Here is a 20,977-nt window from a genome sequence, read left to right on the forward strand (position 1 = left end):
GTATTCTGTGTCTTTAACACAAGTTGTTGTGCCTGTGATATATTTGTGTCTGTGTCACAGGATGTATTTGTGTGCCATATTCACCGAGGTGGTAAGAGTTGGGAATACTGAGTGTGTTTGTGCATCAGTTGTGGGTCCTGGAGTGAAACATAGGCTGTATTTTTGTGCATCTAACCCAGGGTGTCTGTCATTACGTGGAGATGCAGGGCTAGCTTGGATCTGGGAGGTGACTGAACGGTGAGTCTCATGTTTTGCCCCTATCTCCACTCTCAGCCCACACAAATCCTTTCTGTCGGTTCCTGCAGCTCTAGGAAGGATTAAGATGGAGCTAAAGGTTCAGCCCCTGTCAGAACTGATACTCCAGTTGGGACTGAGTCTACCCAAAGAGTAAGAGTTTAAAGTTCACACTCAAGACTTCCTGGGGTTCTGGAATTCACACTCTGATTCACACTGGAACACTTCAACTCCTTCCAGAGACTTGGGGGAATACACTCTTGGATTTGCATTCAGAATCACACCAGGACAGCAGGGTTCACGTTCAGATTTACATTTCCTTCCTGGGGTTTGCTCTCCTATTGGGTCTGCTCTCATTTGGGGCTCATACTTGCATATATATATAGCTCTATCCTTTAGCTTGTAGGTTTACGTGGAGACTTAGAGCTAGCCCACGGAAGCTCGCTGGGGCTCACGGACTAGTACTTTGACTCCTCCTAAAACCATGGAGCTTCTTCAGATTGACGCTTTTATTCCGAGGTTCTGTCTCACAGAGATTAGAGGCCCACATTCGGACTCACATAAAGAACATGGGACCCAGCCAGGTGGGTGGTGCACGCCTTTAATCCCAGCAGAGGCAGATGCATCTCTGTGAGTTCGAGGCCAGCCTGGTCTACAGAGCAAGTTCCAGGACAGTGAGGGCTACACAAAGAAACCCTGTCGGGGTGCAGTGGGATGGGGGGGGACAGCCCATATGTGAACTCGAGGACTCTTTTGGGACTCTGTGGTTCCAGTCAGGCCCACATGCTCTGTGGCATTTGCGCTCTGACTTTCATCTCTGCAAATGGGGCTCACATTCAGATTCAGCAATGCTCATATGAGGACCTTTGGTTCACACTCAGATTCACATGGGGAATCGAAGCGTTGAACTTGAGGGGGTAGCCTTGGACTCTTTCCCTCCGGCTCAGGCGATCCTGACTCACATTCAGACCCACAGAAGGATCTGAGAGCTCCTACTCAGACTCATAATAGAACTCATGTGCCCACACTGTGGATTCTCTTTCTGTCCTGTGGATCGAGTAGACTGTAGCACAGGGACGGAACACTTGGATCTACAGAGACACCATGGGGTTAACATACATTCATCCTTAAAAAGGGAAGCTTGGACTCACACCCAGACCGACCGCCTCGAGGGCCAAGAGCTCACACTGTTTAACACGGAACTGTCTGGGGCTCCCAGGACTTGGTTAAACTCTGTGTGTTCACTTTCTGACCCCCTCTGGGGCCTACAGTCCAGCACACCTCAGGACCTTAGTTCTTGGGTCTCCAGCACTGCCAGAGAACCAGCCAAAGAAATAAACAAAAGAAACCCACACTTGGGCTGCAGAGTTCTCACTCAGACTGACGTTAGAGCCTGGTGCTTACACAAAACTCATACTTCTGTCCTGTGGCTCACACTCAGACCCTCACTAAGATTGCGATGCTCACAGTTCCGGTTTGGAACATAGACTTAGTCACGTGTGTGCTCGTGTCTTTCTTCGGGTTGTGGTGCTGCATCAGGGCAACCGAGGCAGCGGTAACAGAGCCATCCTGAAGACTGGATGAAGATGGGGCATACTTTTGGTTACCGTGGTGAGAAACGCTGACTGGTCAAGCCTCCCTAGCAGCCTTCCACAGCCAGCTAAGCCCTCGGCAGGATGTCTGAGTGGTTTGTTGGTACGAGGGTCAGTGAACCGTCAGATTCCTTCATGTGCCATGTACATGCTCCTCAAATAGTTGTGGGTACCACTTCCCTGGAGGAAAGGAGCGGGGTGAGGTGGGGGCAAATGAGGCTCGTGTCCTCCCCAGACAGCCCTCCCTCAACCCACTCATCCTGGGGGGAGGGGGTGCGCCAGGAAAGTTCCCAGGTGCTACATTTGTGATGCTAAGAGAGGAGAGCCGCCCGTCCTTCTCTTTCTACCTCCGCTCTCTCGCTGGGAGAAGGGCAGGGGCCATGTTGTAGTCTCCTGGCTCCAGTGCTTACCCAGGAATTCTCCCCCCTCTCCCCCTCCCCCGCCACCCGTGCACGCTCCCTGAAAGAACAGTAGCCCTAGGGAGTCTGGGTTGCAGCCAGCCCTGGGACTTTACCTGCCTTAGAGAAATGATCCTAGAGTTCACAAGCCCACTGTGGAGGCAAGTGGGTGGGGCCACCTGAGGCATACTGCTCCCATCCCTAGGAGCTAATACAGTAGAGCCGTGGTCCCTGGAGGGGACACATCAGGCTGAGGTGGTCAGGCTTTAACTGCTCCACAGCCTTGAAGGATGTGCCCCTTTGGACACGTGCTCTCCAGCTCCCCTATGGGGGGAGGGGGCTCAGAGGCGAGGCGTCCTGCACTCTGCCCCCCCATGGCGAGTTGAAGTGTAAATGAATCGGAAACATATGGAGTGGATTTTCTTTGAAATGCAGATTGGTTGTGGGGGGGGACCATGTGTGCCTGGTTGGGGGGGGGTCCCAGAAAGCAAGAAGGCTGAAGTGAACTGACCCCTCCTCCTGAACCATTACCGGGTGGGGGAACTCCTGTGGCCCTGGGTGACCACACCCACATAGGCTCTGGTTTCCTATGGGTGGAGGGCAAGGGGTCATTGTCCCCCTTTATCTTTGCAACAGGCAAGGGGAGCCCCTTAAGTATGGGCTGGGGGTCCCCAGAGGCAGGAGTTCTGGCTGCCAAAGGGTGAAAGGAGGGGCTAGGGCCGGGGCTGGGGCCAAGGCAGAAGCAACTGAAGTTAGACCGTGGTGGTGACTTACCAGGACCTGTGTGGCGGCGGGGGTGGGGGGAGTGGGCTGGAGAGCCCCTGAACCTGTGGGATAGATCTCCACAGAGCAGCGTCCAGCCAAACCCCTATGTATTCTTTCCGTGCATAGCTCAGCGAGGTGGTAGAGTTGCCTGTGAACTTGGTGGGCTCTGGGTCTGGCTGCTTCTGCACTGTACCTGCTGTGATACAGATGGGTATATAGTAGGAGAACAGCATCTTTTCTCTTACGTCTAACCAAGTGCTTCTTGTGAGCAGCACCCTATTTGCAGGAAGTAAGTTCTCAATAAATGTTGAGGCCTGATTATGAGGAGAAGAGTTTGGGGTTCGAGGCCCAGCAGCTCCTCTGTACAGCCCTCTTTGGTTCACAGGGTCTATGAGTGACTTGCAAGTTAGAAATAGGAAAAGCTTCCCTTTGCTCAAGGAATGAGGGTGGAAATTAGACACTTCTTTCGTTATGTCTGGTTGAGGGCAACAGGACAGTAACCTGGTCCTGAGGCGCTAATTGGAGGTCATTCTGCCCCTCCCCACCTAGGCGATTTTTCTGATGATGGGATAGTGTCGAATGTATCCCCTCACTCCCTGTAGGTCCAGAGAATGGAGCCCAGATCCGAGTCACCAAAACTTGGCTCTGAAGCCTGGTAGCTGCTTCAGGCGGGGTGGACTGTCCATATTGATTATTAATGTCTGAGAACACAGCATTTGAACCTTAGAAGTACTCAGTCCTCCTGGATCCTGGGAGTTACGGGGGGGGGGGTGTGAGCATACCTACACCTTAGTTGAAGAGAGAAAAGGAGAGACTTACACCCACATTACAGTGAGAGTCTCCTAGGGAAAGCTAGAGGTGGATGTGAGCGTGGGGAAACGAGAGTGCTCGGGTGGGAAACGCAGGAGAGACGGAGCCTTTGATTTGTACAGAGCAAAAGTTTATAAAATCAGTTGTGTGAATTAGTCAGACTGTGGCAGCGTTCAGGGCACTTGGCGGTCATAAACACCACAGGACTCCCTCCTTAGCAGGCCAAGGGCACCCAGAACTAAACATTAAGTTGTCAGTAGGCACCTTTTCAAGTTCTGAGCAAGTGTGTGGTAAGTAAACAGACTCCCTAAGTACCCTCTTCTGAGGCGCTGCGCATCTGCATCCCTGGCCCTCTCCGCGCAGAGTTCCAGCAAGGGTTTTAAGACCCCCTTTTGTAGACTTCTACCTCACTTCTGACCTCAGGCCTTGGTGTGGCCCTCTCCTCAGGAGGAGGAGCTACTCTGCATGGTGGTCCCAAAAAAAGGCAAGAGGAGTCCAGTATCAGAAGGCAAATGCCACGTGACCTTGGCCCGTGACCTTTCCAGGCCCCTCCGTGAAATTGCAGGATGGGGGGGCTGGGCCCTGGCCCAGGCCTGGAGAGAAGGCGGTTTTGGCACCCATCCAGGCCCCTGACGTCAATGTCTCTCCAAATAATGGAATCAATATTGGGGTGGGGGGGCAAGCGTGAACCAGGCCCCAGCGATTAGAAACAGATCAGCGCAGACCCGCAGCTGATTCTGATAGACATGCTTTGGAGCTTTAGGGTGGGAGGCTTGTAAGGAGGTAGAGTGGGGGGGGGGCATAGGGAGGCACTGAGGAGTGGGGAGCCTGAGCCACCCAGCCTCCAAAGCTGGAGGGTATACAAGTGGGCCGAGCGCTGGAGTGGGGTGGGGAGGTCCCTTGTCCTGGTGCCCCTTTCCTTTGAGCCTTCCGAGTTTCCAAGACCAAGTGTGGGTGGTGCCGCCTGTCTTTAAACCTTTGCCTATGGTAGGCGTGAGAATTCACCTGCCTGCATCTCAGCCTGGGCCCCTTGGCCACATTAGCATCAGGGTTCTAACGCAGGTGTGGGGGAGGTGCGCGCGAAACTAAATGGGATGACGTCTGCCTTGGCACCTGAGGGCATTCGGCCAAATTAGAGAGATGGGTGGCCCCCTGCAGAGCGGGAATCTGGCCTGTCAGCTCACATTCTCAGTCTCCTCCTCGAAAGCTGCAGGTGAGGCTGGAGAGGGTCAGGGGTCCGTGGCGGGGAGGGAGGGGGCAGGACTGGCGGCAGCTGACAAAAAAACAGGAAGAAGGGCTGGGGGAACAGCTGTAATTACAGGGCATTTATTATTAATCAGATGAAATTGCTGGAAGCAGCTGGTGTAATGTGCGTTGCGATACTGCATGCTTCTCCCAACACGCACACACGCACATACATGCCACACACAGGCAGCTTGAGCCTAGCTGGCTTTTTTTTTCTAGTGAAGGTCGGATGGCTCTATATTTGTCTGTGTCTGTATATCAGTGCGTGTCAGTCTTTGTTTTCGTGTTAGCCTCTGTCAAGCTACCTGTCGTTCTGCTCGATGTCTGCCTGTCTTCCATCTCCCTCTCTTTGGGCCTTGGTGTGTTGGTATCTGTCACCACCAGCCAGCCTGTCTCTCTAACACACTGTTTTAGTTACTGGCCTTTTCTGGTTAGTGATGTTTCTGGTTTCTGGGCAGGGTTCCATGACAGAGTCCCTTTCCTCATGAGCGTGCATTTAGGCCCCTAATCATACCTTTGGCAGATTTATTCTGGGACCTGTTGAGGAAGCAGTCAGACCCTGGATATCTCCTGGGAACTTGTAGAAGGTGAGGGGTCTACTGAGTGGCTAGATTTCATGGAAGCTTTTCGACAACCCTGAACTCCAGGGCCCTTGCCAGTGTCCAGTTGTGTGATTTGGGACAAGCTGCTTTTGCGGACTCAGGGTTCTCAGGATAGAATAGAATAAGGTTGTCACCGAATGCTGTTTTGATGATTCAGCACAAAAATGTAAGTTAAGGGGCTTGTGAGATGACTCAGCCTTGAAGAGCTCCTTCCTGCTCTTGCAGAGGATCCGGGTTCAGGTCCCAGCACCCACATGGCTTGTGACTTCCGTTAAGGGAGTCTGATGCCTCTACTGATTTCTGCAGCCTCCTGCATGCATGTGATACACATACATACACACACCTAGCATGCACACAGATGACACAAGTTAAGGGCTGGAGACAGGACTCAGTGGTTATTGAAAGCATTGCTGCTCTCACAAAAGACCCAGGACCCGCATGGCGGCGCATGTGGCTCTGGAACTCCAGTCCCAAGGGATCTTCTGAGCTGCAGGAGTATGCACACTCACACGGTGTGCACAAATGCAGGCAGGATACTCAGACACATGAAACAATAAAGCAGACAGCTCTTCAAAAAGTAAAGGGAGAATGCAGGCCAGTGGTGGTGCGCGCCGTTAATCCCAGCTCTTGGGAGGCAGCAGCGGTTGGATCTCTGTGAGTTCGAGGCCAGCCTGGTCTACAGAGTGAGTTCCAGGACAGCTAAGGCTACATAGAGAAACCCTGTCTTGAGAAACAAAAAACAAAAACCAAAAAAATTATAAAAAGGAAGAATATCTGTAAATTAAGCTGGGTGTAGTGGCACACACTTTTGGGGGGCGGAGGCAGGAAGCTCTCTTGAATTTTAGACCAGCCTGGTCCGTATAGTAAGAGCCTGTCTGAAAAACAAGAAGTCAGAAGTCAGTTAAGGACTTAATATAAAGTCTTCCGTGCCAAGGCCCTGAGCAGTTCCTAGCTGGCGGGCCACAGGTGTAACTTGGTGAGCGTGCGTCCTAGCACGGGTTCCCTGGCACGGCAAGCATGAAGAACTAATCCTAGCTGTTTGTAGCTCTGGAAAGGCACTGTGTAAGTGGGTGGGAGCCACAGAGGCAAGCTGGTAGAAGTAAGGCTTCAGAAGGGGGTACTGACTCCACCCTAGGCTCCAGGAGCGATCAGCTCCACAGTCTTGTCCAAGTTATTTAACATCTTTGAACACCAAGTTACTTTTTAGCTGTCAAGTGGCAAGACTATTAGCACCCAGCTCTTGAGAGATCACCAAGAGGGGATGGTGCAGATGAACATAGCCTTTCCTGGCACTTGGTAGATGCTCAGCAAATTGTAGTGGGGATGGGGAGGGTATCAGAATGATGCCACTGTGCTCGCTGTGTGTGTGTGTGTGTGTGTGTGTGTGTATGTGTATGTATATAAGCACGCGCGTGCATGTGTATCTGCACAGGCGCGTGTGGCCGGGAGGTCCTTCCTTCTGAGCCCTGCGTGTGTGGGAATTTGTGGTATGTATCTGTGAGTGGTGTCAGGCCTGTCTTGTGCCCTTTGTTTGTCCCTGTGGTTTAGAACTGAAGTCAGCGAGGAAACGGTAGAGGAACGCTATACTGTTTTCTTCTCTTCCAGGCATATCTGCTTCTTGCAGATATATGATAATAACAGCTAGCTTGCAGGGACGGGCAGTGCTGGAGAACCCACGCTAGGTACACACTCTCACTGAGCTGTAGCCCCAGCTCATCCACTGGCAACGGCTCAGGCTCTTGTTTCAGCAGACATCCCAAGTCCTACAGTTACATTTTTGTGCTGAATCACTAAAACAGTGCTCCAAGGAAACTCTGCTTCCCTTTCCCAGATAAGAACCCCGAGATGGCCAGTCTCCCCTTCAGTGGGCCTGTGAGGGTGGAAGGAGCTCCCTGAGACCTGACCTGTGTCCTTTGCCCTTCTAGAGACCTGCCACACCATCTTGATCTCTTGGTGGTGGAAGTCCCAGGAAGAGTTTGGTCTGGAGAGGAGGATAATATTGATGTGCCTGCAGTACAACTGGTGTTAAAGAGGTAGGTGCTGAGAGCCCAGGCGGGGCTGGAGGCCCTTCACGCCCCTGGTTTAGACCCCGAGAAGGAAAGGGACTTGTCCCCTGCCACACAGGAAAGGGCACCATCAGGTCAGAATACACTTCTGCGCCAGGGGAGCCGAAGGCTAGATTTAGGACCGCTTGTTGCTGTCTCCGTGTCTACACATCCTTCTCTCCTCGGCCCTCAGGGAGCAGCTGAGCTAGGAGGAGGTGGACCAGCAGGTGGGAAGGCCCCAAATCTTCTGAACCTGACTCCCCTTGCCTCTCATTCAAGCCAGGCAAGGCCCCTGGATTGGCAGCCCCGGGGTGGGGGCATCTGAGCAATTGAGGCACTGAAGCGGAACGGAAGGGCCTATTGTCCAAAACCCGCCAAAGGCCCACAAAGGCCAGAAGCCCACAAAGGCCGGCTAGGCTTTTCATCTGTTCCCAAACAGACTGGCCATTTTCCCGGCTTGGGGCGCTGGGGGGGGAGGTTGCCGGAGAGGGGGGGGTTGCTTGTCGGGGGAGGGGGAGCGGACACCAACCCTTCGAAACCAGGAGTTCATGTTAAGGATGCTCTTAAGTGGGGTATCCCAATGTGGTGGGACATTTGATCACACTGCAGTTCAGCATGGCACATGGCCTTACAGGGAACTTAGGTGGTTCAGGGGCCCAGAAGAGGAAGGAAGATGGCTGTAGTGTTGGGTGAGGCCTGTGTTAGCAGCTCATATCAGGAGGGGCTAGGAAATGGACTTGCAGAATAATAGGTGATGTTTTGGGTGTACCCGGGAATCTGATGTCCTGTGAGGACAACAGGCTGCTGGGCCATCAGAGGACATAATTCATACCCCTCCCGATTGGGAGCCCTGTAGGAAGCTAGGACAGAGCCTTGAGGAGGAGATGGTGGTACTCAGGAGGAAAAAATGAGCTCCCTGCAGCAAGAGGGACTGAGGCCAGACAGCAGGAAGGACTTCCTGCCAGTGAACAGTAGCTCAGATGCCCTGACCCTGTCTCTGGGGATCTCGGAGGATCGCAGAGAGCAGGGGAGCTGGAGACACCCCAGGGGCTCAGGCTGCAGCAGCTTCTGTGGGGCTGAGGAGGCTGAGGAGAGAGGGCTTGGCAGTTCCGTCCTCCCTCCCCCAGCAGCACCTCCAGCCCCGCTTTAAAAACAGTTTTCTAATTTAACAAAGTGGATGAAAAACTGTTTTTGGAAATAAAAGATATGTGCTGTCTCCCAGGCTAGCACTCAGCCCTTGCAGAGAGCCTCTCCCTGGGTCTCCGCTGCTGCTGGTGTCTGCTTTCCTCTCTGTCTTTTTGTGTTTGTTTCTGCTCGGCAGCCCCCACCTTTGCTATGGCCTCCCATCACCTCTCTCCATCTCGGCCTCCACAGGAGTCTTACCCTCAGTCTCCCCTCTCAATCCTCGGCATCTGCTTCTCTCTCTCTCTCTCTCTCTCTCTCTCTCTCTCTCTCTCTCTCTCTCTCTCTCTCTCTCTCCTCCCTGTCTCTCTCTTCCGGGCGTCTCTCCCCCTATTTGTCTCTGTCTCCCTGCCCGTCTCAATCTCTGTCTCACTCCACCCCCCCTTCTTCTCCCCCAACCCGAGCTCTAAATGGGTCTATTTAAAACGCCCGACGCTGCCAAGTCAGAAAAACGTCTCCTGATAAAGCGCATTAGGCGGAGGGAGGGAGGAGGGGGGAAGGAGGGAGCGGCAGGCGGACAGATTGATCCAAGCCCGTAACCCCATTAATCAGGCAGCGTGGATCCCCCTCCCTCCCCCGACTTCAGCCCCTTCTAAGCTAAAAGCCCCTTAAATATTTATCACCCCTCCCCCACGGGGGCGAGGGGCGGGGCATGTGGCCCTTGGTGAGCATCCCCGGCTGCCTGGTCCGTCCCCGTGCCAGTGTGTGCAAATGTGTTCATGTGCTCCCGTGTACATGCGTGGGTGTGCGAGCCTGACCGGCCCAAGGCCTAGTTGCTGTCTTGGCCCGCTACTATGTGAGTAGCTGAGTCCCTTGGGTAGCTTTCTGGTACCCCAGAAGCTTGGCCGAGCTTGGCCCTTCTGAATGAGGCTTGGGCAAGTAGAGCAAGAAGTGTGTGGTGTGTGTGTGTGGGGGGGGGGTCATTGGAGTGGAAGTCTGGTGGCCTTTGCACTGTCCTTCCAGAGTGCAAAGCAGTCAATAGGGCTCTATTTCTCCACTCCATCAGATTCCCAGTGCAGGTAGTTAACTTGGGAGAACAGTCCCAGGCCCAGTTTCCTGAAGTGCACAGTGGAAAGCAGGCTGAAAGCTGAAGTCTCCCCTTCTTCGAGGGCAGAATTATGGCTGGGAGTTGGGGGGGGGGGGTCCTGCCATTTCCTAAAAAATGCAGATAACCCTGGCTTCGGCAGGTCCCCATCACTCCCAAGAGAATAGGAAGGTGGCCCTGAGCTGGGATGAGTCGCGCGCCTCCCGGCTAGCTGATACCCGGGCAGCAGGGGTCAGCCCCGAGCCCCCACATCCACGCCGCGATTGGGGGGAGCGGGACCTGCCACCCCCGACTGTGCTGAGGGTCCCCTCCCCACCCCTCCCCCAGCATCAAGTGCCACATCTCCTCCTGACTCAGACAATTAGATTCAAAGGATGACCTCACTGCATGCCGTCCCTCACTTGCTGCCTCGGCTCGCTCGCTCGGCTCCCGGCGCGCTGCCTCCCCCTCCCGGCCCGCTCGCCGCCCCGCTCGCCCTCTCGCCCTCTCGCTCGCCCGCTGGCTCCGGCGCGGCCGTGGCGCTCCTGCCCGGCCCTTCGGGGGTGGGGAAGCCCCGGGGACCGATGCCCGCGGGCTGTCGGGCGGACCCACGGAGCGCCGAGTACCGGCCGGGCGCCTGCGCGGGGACCCAGGTCAGTGCGCGCGCGGCCGCGGGGCCGAGAACTTGTCACCCCGCCGCCCCGCCGCGGCGAAGACGCCCCCGCCCGCGCCAGCCCGCCAGCCCGCCGCGGCGCTTCCCGCTCCTTCCTCGGCCCCCGCCCCCCGCGGCTGCTCGGCGCTCCCCCTGCCAAGCTGTCTCTCTTCTCTGCGCTTTCTCCCCAGCCCCCCTGCCTCAGCAGCCGGTGGGAGGGACTGGGACTTCCTGAGGTCTCAGGGATGGGGCCGGGGCCCATTGGCTGCAGGCGGACCAGGCCTCTGAGAGGGGAGGGGGCTCTGGCTGCATCCATCGGCCTGGGGGAGGGGGCTACCGAGAGGGAGGCCTAGGCAGTGGGGGTGACATCTAGACAGGGGATGAGTTCCTGATATCTCTCTTCTCTCACATCCTGTGGGCCTCTTGCCTAGTTTCATTTGATCCCCGAAGCCTGGCTTCATTCGTCCACACCTCCCAGCTCACTGTTAGTCCCCAGTGCCTGGCCTCATTTGTCCACACCTCCTAGCTCGGTGAAGTCCCTAGTACCTGTCTTCATTTGGCCCCGGTGCCTACCTTCTTGGGCGCCCTATCCCATGGCTCCCTTATACCCCACTGCCTGATTTCTTTTGTGCCTCATTCCTTCTGCTTTCCTCAATTGGTGATCACCTGGCCTTGGTGGGATTGCCCTGCCTCACTGGTTTCCTTCGGTATTGTATTGTCCTGGTGTCTGCTCTCGTGCCTAGCTAGGGACCATTGCAGGCTTGTCCACAGCTAGAGTGGCAAGTGCTAGGAATGTCAGCAGCATCCAGCTTGTTCCAGGTTGGGGACTGGCCAGCTCAGCCTGGATTCCATTCTGCTCCGACTGTGACTTAAGACCTGGTGTCAGCTCGGGCGATAGGAGTTGAAGGTGGAACTCCCGTGCCCAAGAACACTTTAGGACTCTTGTTCTCAGTGGTTGGTTGGGCGAGCACCCAGGTTGCTGCTGAGCACCTGTCTCCACCTCGCTTTGGGCTTCCTGACAGTCAGAAGAGGGCTTGGGTGTGATTGTTTAGATAAAGACATTTTCATTTCCTTCCCCCTCTCCTCCTCTCATGGAGGCCAGCTCTTTGGATGTATTAGCAACAGCGACAGGTAGGGAGCACCGTGTGCAGACGGGGGAAGGGATGGATCCTTAGAGGGAGACCTGTTGCTCCTTAGCCTGGAGAAGTCCTGGAGGCAGGAGGGCCTGAGGCACAGGCAGCCTTCCTGGTTTTCCCTCCATCCCAGAATGCTGTGGAGAGCTGGGCTGGAGGAAGAGGAGCTGGCTGGGAAATAACTCTCGGCCTTCACCTTTTTAAAGAAGGGACCCTTCTCCTCCCCTTTCGCCGTCCTGACTTCAGCCGCTTTGCTTTCTCTCCTTCGCCAAAGCACCTCCAGGTTCCAGTGTGTGTGTGTTTGCCTGTGAGCATCTGTGTGTTTCCCATTGTGAGGACAGCAGGCTGGGGGTGACCGGGGAGTTCTGGGTTTCTGGAGGTAAGGGTGGCGTCTGCACGAAAGGTTGGCAGCTCTGAGTGTGATGGCATCCATGTGTGAAAGGGGGGTTGTTCTCTGTGAGGGAGTCTCTGTGTGCAACTGTGACTTTAGGGTATGTGTGTGTGTGAGAGAGAGAGGGGGGAGAGAGAGAGAGAGAGAGAGAGAGAGAGAGAGAGAGAGAGAGAGAGAGAGGAGCAGTGTATGAGGCTGTGGTAGGCAGTGGGTGTCCACAGGGAGGCCATGATATGCAGTTGTGATAGCAGACTGAGTGTGTGTGTGTGTGTGTGTGTGTGTGTGTGGCTCCTGGGAATGTCTGCAGGGTGCTGGCTGTGTGTATGTGGAGATGGGGCCTTGAGAAGCTCTGGGGGCGACTTTGAGAGCCCCCTAACATGTGCTTCGTCTTGGGATGAGGTGAACAGTGGGTCCTGTGTCACCCTGCGCTGCTGGTGTGTGTGAACATGTGGGTGTGTGTATTCATGCCTGTGTTTACCATCAGGAACAGATTGTGAGGAGTAGGGAGGGGGAGGGAGGGTGGCTTGCTCTTACCCAGCAGACCAGAAGGTTCCTCAGAAGGAGCATGCATGGTACACGTGCGTGCAAAGGGGGCAGAGAAAACAGAACATTGTTCCGTAAGGAAAAAGAAACTTTTCCCCCCACCAACTCTGGCTCTGCCAAAAACACCATCCTCAGTTCTTCCTGTTAAAAAATTCCTGCTTCACATGCCCTGCTGGGGTATGTGTGTGTGTGTGTGCGCGCGCGCATGCATGCATGCATGCGTGTGTCTGCATGTGTGTGAGATGTACATGCTTACATGCATGGACTTTTTTTCTGAGTGGGGAGTGGGTTTTGGTGGTGGTGGTAGTTTTGTTTTTTGTTTTGATATAGGGTCTTTCTACCTAGTCCTGGCTGTTGTGGAACTTACTATGCAGACCAGGCTGGCTTCTAACTCAGTGGAGATCCGCCTGCCTCTGCTTCCCCAGTGCTGGGATTAAAGGTGTGTGCCACCATGCTCCTGTGTGTTTGTACTATGACAGTGATCTGGCAGGGGTGAGGGTGGAGGGTGGTAGAGATGCTGAAGCAAACAGGTGTATGAACTTGGCCCCAAGTCTGAAGCGCTGTTTTGTTCGTCCCACCTCCATGGAGGGCACTGCCTATGGTCTCCTGCCTGCTGCCACACTTGATGTAGACCCTTTCCCACCTCCTGCCCCCGCTACAGAGTCTCCCTCCTCCCTACTGCTTTGCCCATCCCCCACGGATTATGGCATTCTGGCCATCTAACCTACTGCTACACTGTCTCTCCGAAGGAGCAACACTCCACCCCTCTCAGCCCTTCACCCAACGGGGGCCTTTCCTAGGTGGAGGGGTCCCCCTGATTCTTCTGGGATCCATAGACTGGACTGGCCTTGCGGAATAGGGAGTTTGTCACCTGTGCCTCAGGTTCAATGAAGCCGTCCAGAGCATGTGCCCTAAGAGAGGACATGAATTCACCTGCCCTGTGCTGCTCTCCATGTGAGAGGCAGGGGCTGGAGCCGTTGACGTCTGAAGGAAAAAGCTCAGACCCTCTGCACCTAGAGGGCTGTTTGAGCGCAGCTCCCAGAGCTCCAAGTGCATCTGGGCACAGGCTGGTGGTTGGATTCCCATCTTCCCGAGACATCTCCAGCTGCCCAGCCAGGCTCATCATGTGAGGGCCCCAGGCTCCCCCAACACGCCTGCACACACGTGCAGCTAGCAGGGCACGCACATGCTGAACTCAGGGTCCCCACGGTACAAAAGACTGGAGGGGGGAGCACTTAGAGTCCAGGCTGCTGCCAAAATCCATCGGAATCTGTGTGTCGTCCCCCCCCACACAGGCCCTCATCTCCGGCTGTGGAGGTCACAACAGCAGGTGCGGATACCCACCCCCTAACTCACTCACGTTGGGCCGCCTCCTTTGCTACTTCAGCCAGCGGCTGGGGCTGGGGGATTGCTCCCCCTGCCTCCTTCCTGCCCTACCCCCCCCCAGCACTGGTGTTCAGCTTGTCCTGCCCCTTCTAAGGAGGAGGGCACGTGTAATGGTGTGGCATCTCCCCCCCCCCCCCCCAGTACTGATGCTTGCTCCATAGTGGGAGGGGGTGTGGCAGCCCAGGAGAACAAAGCTTGAATTCCAACCTCAGTCACAGCTTCTGGGTCCTGGGTCCTTTGAGGTGGTAAGCCCTAAGAGATGAGAGGAAGAAGAGGTCTAGATTCAAAAGGAGGGGAAAAGACAGAGACAAGAGAGTCAGAAAGACAGGAGGGAGACAGGCTGTGTTGAGCTGGCCCCTGACCTGTGCCCTCCCCTTCCCTGGTGAGGGGACCTGCAGACCAACTGCCAGGAGCCAGGCCTCCTTCCTTGACCTAGTCCCCCCCGCCCCCCCCTCAGCCTGTGAACCATTCAGGCCTCCACACCAGCCCCACCGCCCACACTGTCCTGGTTGTCTAGGCCTGGTGGGATCTGGGGCCTCCCAGCCCTGACTCCTCCTCCCCCTCCCAGAGCTTCCTGCCCTGTCTCTCCCAAGCTCCCCCTTGTCCAGGCCAGGGCTCATTTTCCCTGCTCACCCTATCCCTGTCCCTGTGTCCACTCTCTTCCTTGCCCCACCCCAATGTCTCCACAGGTCGGAGGCTTACTGACTCCCAGGCGTTTGAATCAGTGTCCCGTGTGTGTTTGACTCATGCATATACATAGGACTTTTAGGGCTGTTGCGAGAAGATGAGGTGGAAATGGAGAACCAGGGTACCCTTCCTGCTCACACTGTGGGAGTTTGGAGTCTGGAGTTGTCAAAGGGGACAAGAGGCTGTGAGAGAGTCCTTCAGCCCTGGACTGGGCACTGAAAGGAGTCATGGCCAGTGACCACTGAATCTCAGTTACCCAACTTGGAGATGGATTGGTAACCTTGCTTTGAGGTCACTGCAGGAGACCACCCTTCTTCACTATCAAGGCCAGAACGAACATTCCTGACCCTCCTGCCAGCCTCCACTCAAAGCTCAGGACACGCTACTGCAGATCAGCACTCACAACTGAGGCTGAGACCCAGTCAGTGGTGCTCCTAACCCCCACCCCAACCTGTTTTGGGCAGGGATTCCCCAAAGTTCTGGCTGTGGCTCTATAGGCATAATAGGGGTTTTCTAAAGGACCTCCCCGAGATTGTACCGTTAGCTAGGTAACAAGTGAGGTGGGGGCATAGGACAACTGGGACATTGCTGGGGCTGGTAAGAGTGGTCTTAGGGTCCTGGATCCTAAGCTAGACTCCAAAACTGTGTAATTGAGATCCTCAGGGTGGAGCTTGTCACTGGGTCTGGCAGTATTACTAATGGTGACTGTCAGCCTCCATGAGCGCTAACATTTCTGTGAACTCGTATCATTCCGTATGTCACTGAGTCTGTCAACATCTCTGTGTCACCATGTGCTACTCTGTGTGACTGTATCCATCTTAGCAGGTGTTAGTGCATTGTTGGTATTCTTGTGATTGTCACTTACTGCAACATTGTTACTGTGATGACTCTCAGCATCTTTGTATGTCGTTGTGAACAGTGCATTTTACAATGTATCATTTCACATTGCAATTGTATCATTTTCACTGATTTATTTTCACTGTGTGATAGTATCTTGTGTCCCAGTGGGGCAGTGACACTAAATTGGGCCCTGAGATTTGTCTTATATGTCACTTGTATGTATAAATAATGATGACACTGGGGTTCCATGTGAGAAGAAGTGCTGGGAACCTGTTCTTTCTTTTAGAACACTCTGTCCATCTTTTTCTGGGGCTGGCATCTTCAAGTGATCCATAAGGGAGCCTAAGCCAGTGTCCTTCCTTCCCTGGGGTTGTATGACATTTATCATCTACATCGATCCTAGACTCACGGAGTATGGACTTGGAAAATTCCTGGGAAATTGGTGTTAGGTTCTGGATGCCTCTGGTTTCAGTCTCCCCATTTGGAGAGTGGGCCTTCCTGGGACTTTGAGGAGGGGTGGGAGCAGAACTTTCCTGAGTCGTTTTGTTGTTTTGTATCAGCAGAAGAAGAGGGATGAGGGTTTATTTCACCCGTTTCCTAGAGGCTAGGCTTCCAGATCCCCAGTGGGAATCCTTCCAAGCCGAGAAAGAACCTGTCCTGGCTGCTGCATTGACTGCCTGTTCCCTTCCAGCTCCTCCAGATGATCCAGGGTGGGCAGAGAGAGCCTTCGCGCCTGTCTTCCCCTTTGCCGTGGAGTATCTGCAGTTCCCAGTGTGCCCTGTCTTCCTCCCTCTATCTCTTCTTCCACGCCAGCCTCCGTTCCTTGTCTGTTGAAGTATCCGCTCAGCACTGTCTCACCATGCCTGTTCCCTACCCAAGGCTTTCCCATTTCTGTGTGCCCAGACCCTGCAGTGTCTGTCTTGGTACCCCACCCCCACTCTGCAGCACTAGCTTGCTCACTAGCTCGCTGCAGCACCCGTCTCCTGTGGCTGCAGCCCCGTTGGCCCAGGGCCCGGCCCTTACAGTAACTCATCGGGCTGATGGAGGCGACTTTGATGAAGAAGTCTCCCCTCCCCCTGTGGGGGCCTGAAAGTGTGTGTGTGTGTGTGTGTGTGTGTGTGCGCGCGCGTGTACATGTTGGGGAGGATGCATGTGCGCCTGTCCTGAATATCTTCCCCCTCCAGCCTGACTGACTAGGACCCAGAAGGAGTAGGGAGCAGAGGTGTTCCTCTCCATGCTCTAACCCTCCCTCTGGCTCTACCCTTTCTGTCCACTCTGCCTGCCTGCCTGTGTCCTGGTTCTCATTCCCAGGTGGTGGTCAGTGAACTGGCACCGAGGCAGAGGATCTAGGAGAAAAGCATGGACAGATGGCAGAGATGGAGGGGGAGGGTCTGAAGGTTACTTTCCAAGGGTGCATGAGGGTTGTCGCAGGGGGGACCAGGTAGGATTCCAGCCTGTCTCTTTCTCTAAAACCAGCTCTGAATTCTAGCTGACTGGGTTCATTTTGTAACCTGCTAGTTATGTATCTTTGGTCATTGTCTTAACGTCCTAGGTCTAAGGAGTGGCTGAAAATGAGGCAGGTTGAGGGTCATAAGGAACCTGGCCAAAAGGTAACCAAGGCTCTAGGAGTCACCGATGTGGAAAAGGGGTCAAAACCACACTGTCAAAGTGTGCCTGCCGCTATGACCATAAGGACAAGCAGGCTCAGAGGAGTTGAACAATCTGGGGTGGGTTAGCATAGCAGAAGGCAAGTGGGAGCTTTTCCCGTAAAGGAACTCCCAGGAAGTCAGGTTTACTTCCACCCTAGTTACATCAGCTAATGCCCACCGTCCTCTCCCTTGTTATAGCTGTGGTCTCTCCCGCTCTTCCTCTGGGTGTCTCTGGCAGTATTTCTGATGCTATCTCTGGCTGTGTCCCTGACAGTGTCTCTGGCAGTGTTTTCAGTGGTGCGGATACTTCCTGACTGAGCATCCGGCTGTGGCTCTGGTTCTTTCTCTAGCTTTTTGTCTGAGTGTATGCCTGTTTGTGTCTAGCAATTTCTCTGCTTGTGTGTCAGAGTTTCCCTGGCTGTGTTTCTGACGGTGTCTCTGGCACTGACTGTGTCGCTGCTGCTGGTTTCTTTGCCTGAGCTCTTGCTCTTCCTCGGCTGGGGTCTGGCTGAGCAGCTTGCTGTGTTTTTGGCTGCTTCTCTGGTTGTGCTGGCTATACTCTGATCACTTCTCTGTCTGGTTATCTGGCTGTATGCATCGTCTGATGTTCTCGCTGACAGTTCTAGTGTGGAGCTGATTGTTTGGGGCTACGTCTGGTTGTTTGGGCAGTGTTTCTGGCCAAGGTCTACTGTGAGGCTGCCTGGACCTGACAGCAGCCATGGTCCAGACTGGACCAGTCATAGTATCTGCTGGTGTCTGTCTTTGGGTCTCTACTTCTGCATGGTTGACAGCCCCTTGGTTTCTCTCCTTGCTTGGCAAAAGGGAGGTTATCACACTGAGAGCCTTACTACAGGAAATGGTTATTTCCCTGCCTCAGATCTGAGCATGTGCTGTGGTGGGGAAATTGGACTGATTCCAGGGGCAGGACATTAAGTGAGGGGGACCACTAGATTCTGCCTGGTTTCTGGGGACATGTCCTGGATGTACTTTGTGTACCTACATAAGTACATGTAGACACTGATTCTCCTGGGCTGGGGGTCCCTGGCTACTGAGATATGAACAGACTTCATTTTCTTTTGATCACTGATACACAATAAAGCCAAAGTTACCTCTGGCTTGGCTCATGTAACACTATTTGTACCCTGAGTTTCCCAGAGCCCAGTAGGAGTCTGGGTGGAGGCCAGTGATAGATCCAAGGGGCTCTTGAACATCCAGGTTTCTGGCTCCCCTCCCCACCCAGGAACACAGCGGGGGGCTTTATATTCAAGGCAATTTGGAGAAGTACAGACCTTCAATTAAGCTAAAGCATCGCCCCTGCAGTTTGTGGTGTGGATGCCTAATTAGCTAAGCTCACTGGTAGAGATATGTTTTTTAATTTTGAAGAATGGCCCTGGCATTACCGATGCTCTATAACTCATCCGTGGTTGACTACATTCTGCCGTCAGCACTCTTACTGAATGACAAACCACCGTAGCTGTCTCCTACCGTTTTAGCAACCCCTTCCCACATTGCTGGAAAGGGGACCCTGAGCCCCATTAAGAAGGGTGTTTGGTATCAAGGTGCCCCGGCCCAGGGCTGAGATTTACCAGCCTTCCAGGCAGGGGGTTCCTGCCTGGGCTGATGCTGCCCCTCCACAATCCATTTCTCCCAACAGATGGCTGCTTCTGTCCCATGGGCCTGCTGTGCTGTGCTTGCTGCTGCCGCCGCCGCTGTCTACACCCAGAAACACAGTCCACAGGGTGAGTGTTTGGGAGAGCTGCTTGCCAGTTCCTCAAGAACGGTGCATGAGTCCTTGTTGGCACAGCCGCACACGGATGCCCCCCAGAATCACATTGGTGCACAGCTGCATGTTCGCACACGCGTCGCCGGAAGGACATGTCGTCATGGGATAGTGATAAGCTGGTGTCTCATGGGCACAGCCCCCCACGGTCACACCTGGATTGTCACATGCTGATTGTGTCTCTGGCTTGGAATAGTTTGTTCTGTAGGGAAGGTAGAGGATACAGGCAGGTGGGATAGGGTTGGGAATGGAGGTAGGGGCAGGGCCTCTGGAAGGTATTTAGGTAAATTTTGTAGGGATGTAGGGGGCATTTAAGAGACTAGACAAAACTGCTACAGGTTACTTCCTGATGTCAGCTTTATCACTGAAGGGTAGTGACAGAGATTAAGACAGGTGAGAGGGGGCTGGTGCACTAAGGGTGGGCCCTGGCTGAGGAGGGCGGGACTGTTGCAGCTGGGTGATTGGTCGGTAGCTTCTCTACCCATCTCCCACCGGTTTATCTAGTGAGGCCTGAGTCCCCATAGCTTCTGCTGGGAACCTTGTGCTCTCTTAACACAACTATCAGCTCATTAACCAGCCACCCTGAAGTCTGAACTTGCAAGTTGTCTCCAGTAAGGTTTCTCCCATTTCTCCTTGGCTGGGAGAGGCAGACGCAGAATATGAGAGGGAGTAACTCCAGGCATTGAACAGACCTTAAGGACTGAGCACCTCTATCCTCAAGACTGTAGGTTGAAAGGATAGTGGGGTCAAGGAATCCATGGCCTCTTCCTTCTGAGAGAGCCCGATCAGTCCCAGAGTTCCTGGCTGGATCAGCACAGGGCCTGCCAGGTGCCTCTGCTATTGCGTGTAAAGATCTCTGCTAACACGTTAAGGCAGGGCTGCGTATGGCCAGGGCCCTGGCAGAGGATCACAATTCAGAGTGCATGAGACTTCTTTTGTGTAAGGGAGAGCACGGCTCTGTTGGGTGTCTCTGTGCGGTTGTGTCTTTATGGGCTGTGCATCACCTGGGTGACTGCCCCTTACGTGCTGTATCTTTGTAGTTGAGACTATACCGTGTTTGTGAGAGCATGTATTTCTTCATGTATTTCTGCCCTTGTTGAGATTCACCCTGTCAATGAGACCCTGTCCCCGTGAGTAACGGAGCCTATAGGTGACGGCTCCCTTTCCATCCATGCCTGTGATCTTGTGTAAGGTGTTCCCATCCACGAAAGGGTGTAGTGTCCCTGTGCGATTGAACCTGCGTGTGACTGTAACCCTGTGATGAGCGGCCGCTGTTGCTTTCTTTGTGGGTGACTGTCCTCCTCCTGCATGTGTGGTGATACGAAGTTGCTTAGGACACCCGGAGGGACTGTTTCCGGCATGTAGTCCCCATGTGAGTCTGTGTGTGCAGGTGTGAGGGAGGCGTCAGCTCTGTCCCTCTGTGTTCTCCATGTCCATGACCTCATCCTGTCTCTGTCTCTCATCCTGGCTTCTAACAACCTTTTCACAGCTGATTCCTTTGGAGCGTTTGTCACTGCGTCAGGGCCAAGAACCCCATCCTCCCCCTGCTGCTTGATTTAATTTCTGAAATGGACAGCACATCAGGAGGGGCACCTGCAGGGCTGTCCAGAGACAGACTATTAAACCAGTGCCATTTTTGAAGCTGTTGCATGGCCATGCACGGCCGTGTGTATTGTTGTTGGTGGTGAAACGGTCGTGGCACCGTGTGATTGTCATGTTGTGTTGCTCCTGTCTCAGCACTGTGGCCTGAAGTTGTCCTCTGTGGCTGCATGGCTCTTCTGCCCTTCCTTTGTCATTGCTCCCAGCTTGTGGCTCCATAGTTTGGTTTCGAGGCAGACAGTGTGCAATGGGGGGGCGGGTAACGTTCGTCCACTGCTGTGGCATTCCTTGTCAGATGTTTCCTCCTCTGTGGCTGTGCCACCCTGCCCCAGCACTAAAGGGCCACACAGCGTCCATGTTTGTTCTGAGTGGCTTTTGGTCAGTGTTGATGTGTGGCCGCTGGGACCCTGATGGCCACGC

General features: G+C 54.3%; 1 protein-coding gene across 5 annotated transcripts in view; it reads left to right on the plus strand.

The window, feature by feature from the left end:
* Positions 1 to 20,977, plus strand: part of Cntfr (ciliary neurotrophic factor receptor) — a 37,162-nt gene that overhangs the window by 1,578 nt on the left and 14,607 nt on the right. For 3 of the 5 annotated variants that reach the window (XM_057791135.1, XM_057791133.1, XM_057791134.1), the window contains exons 2-3: positions 7,572 to 7,679; positions 18,833 to 18,917. In XM_057791135.1, the coding sequence (XP_057647118.1) occupies positions 18,833 to 18,917 (85 nt within the window). In that variant the 5' untranslated portion in view covers positions 7,572 to 7,679. Of the gene's footprint in view, positions 1 to 4,991; positions 5,013 to 7,571; positions 7,680 to 10,516; positions 10,551 to 18,832; positions 18,918 to 20,977 lie in introns of those variants that run through there. The other 2 variants (XM_057791136.1, XM_057791137.1) reach the window with 2 other exon arrangements.

The sequence above is a fragment of the Chionomys nivalis genome, chromosome 16 (assembly GCF_950005125.1).
Source record: "Chionomys nivalis chromosome 16, mChiNiv1.1, whole genome shotgun sequence".
Classification (NCBI taxonomy): domain Eukaryota; kingdom Metazoa; phylum Chordata; class Mammalia; order Rodentia; family Cricetidae; genus Chionomys; species Chionomys nivalis.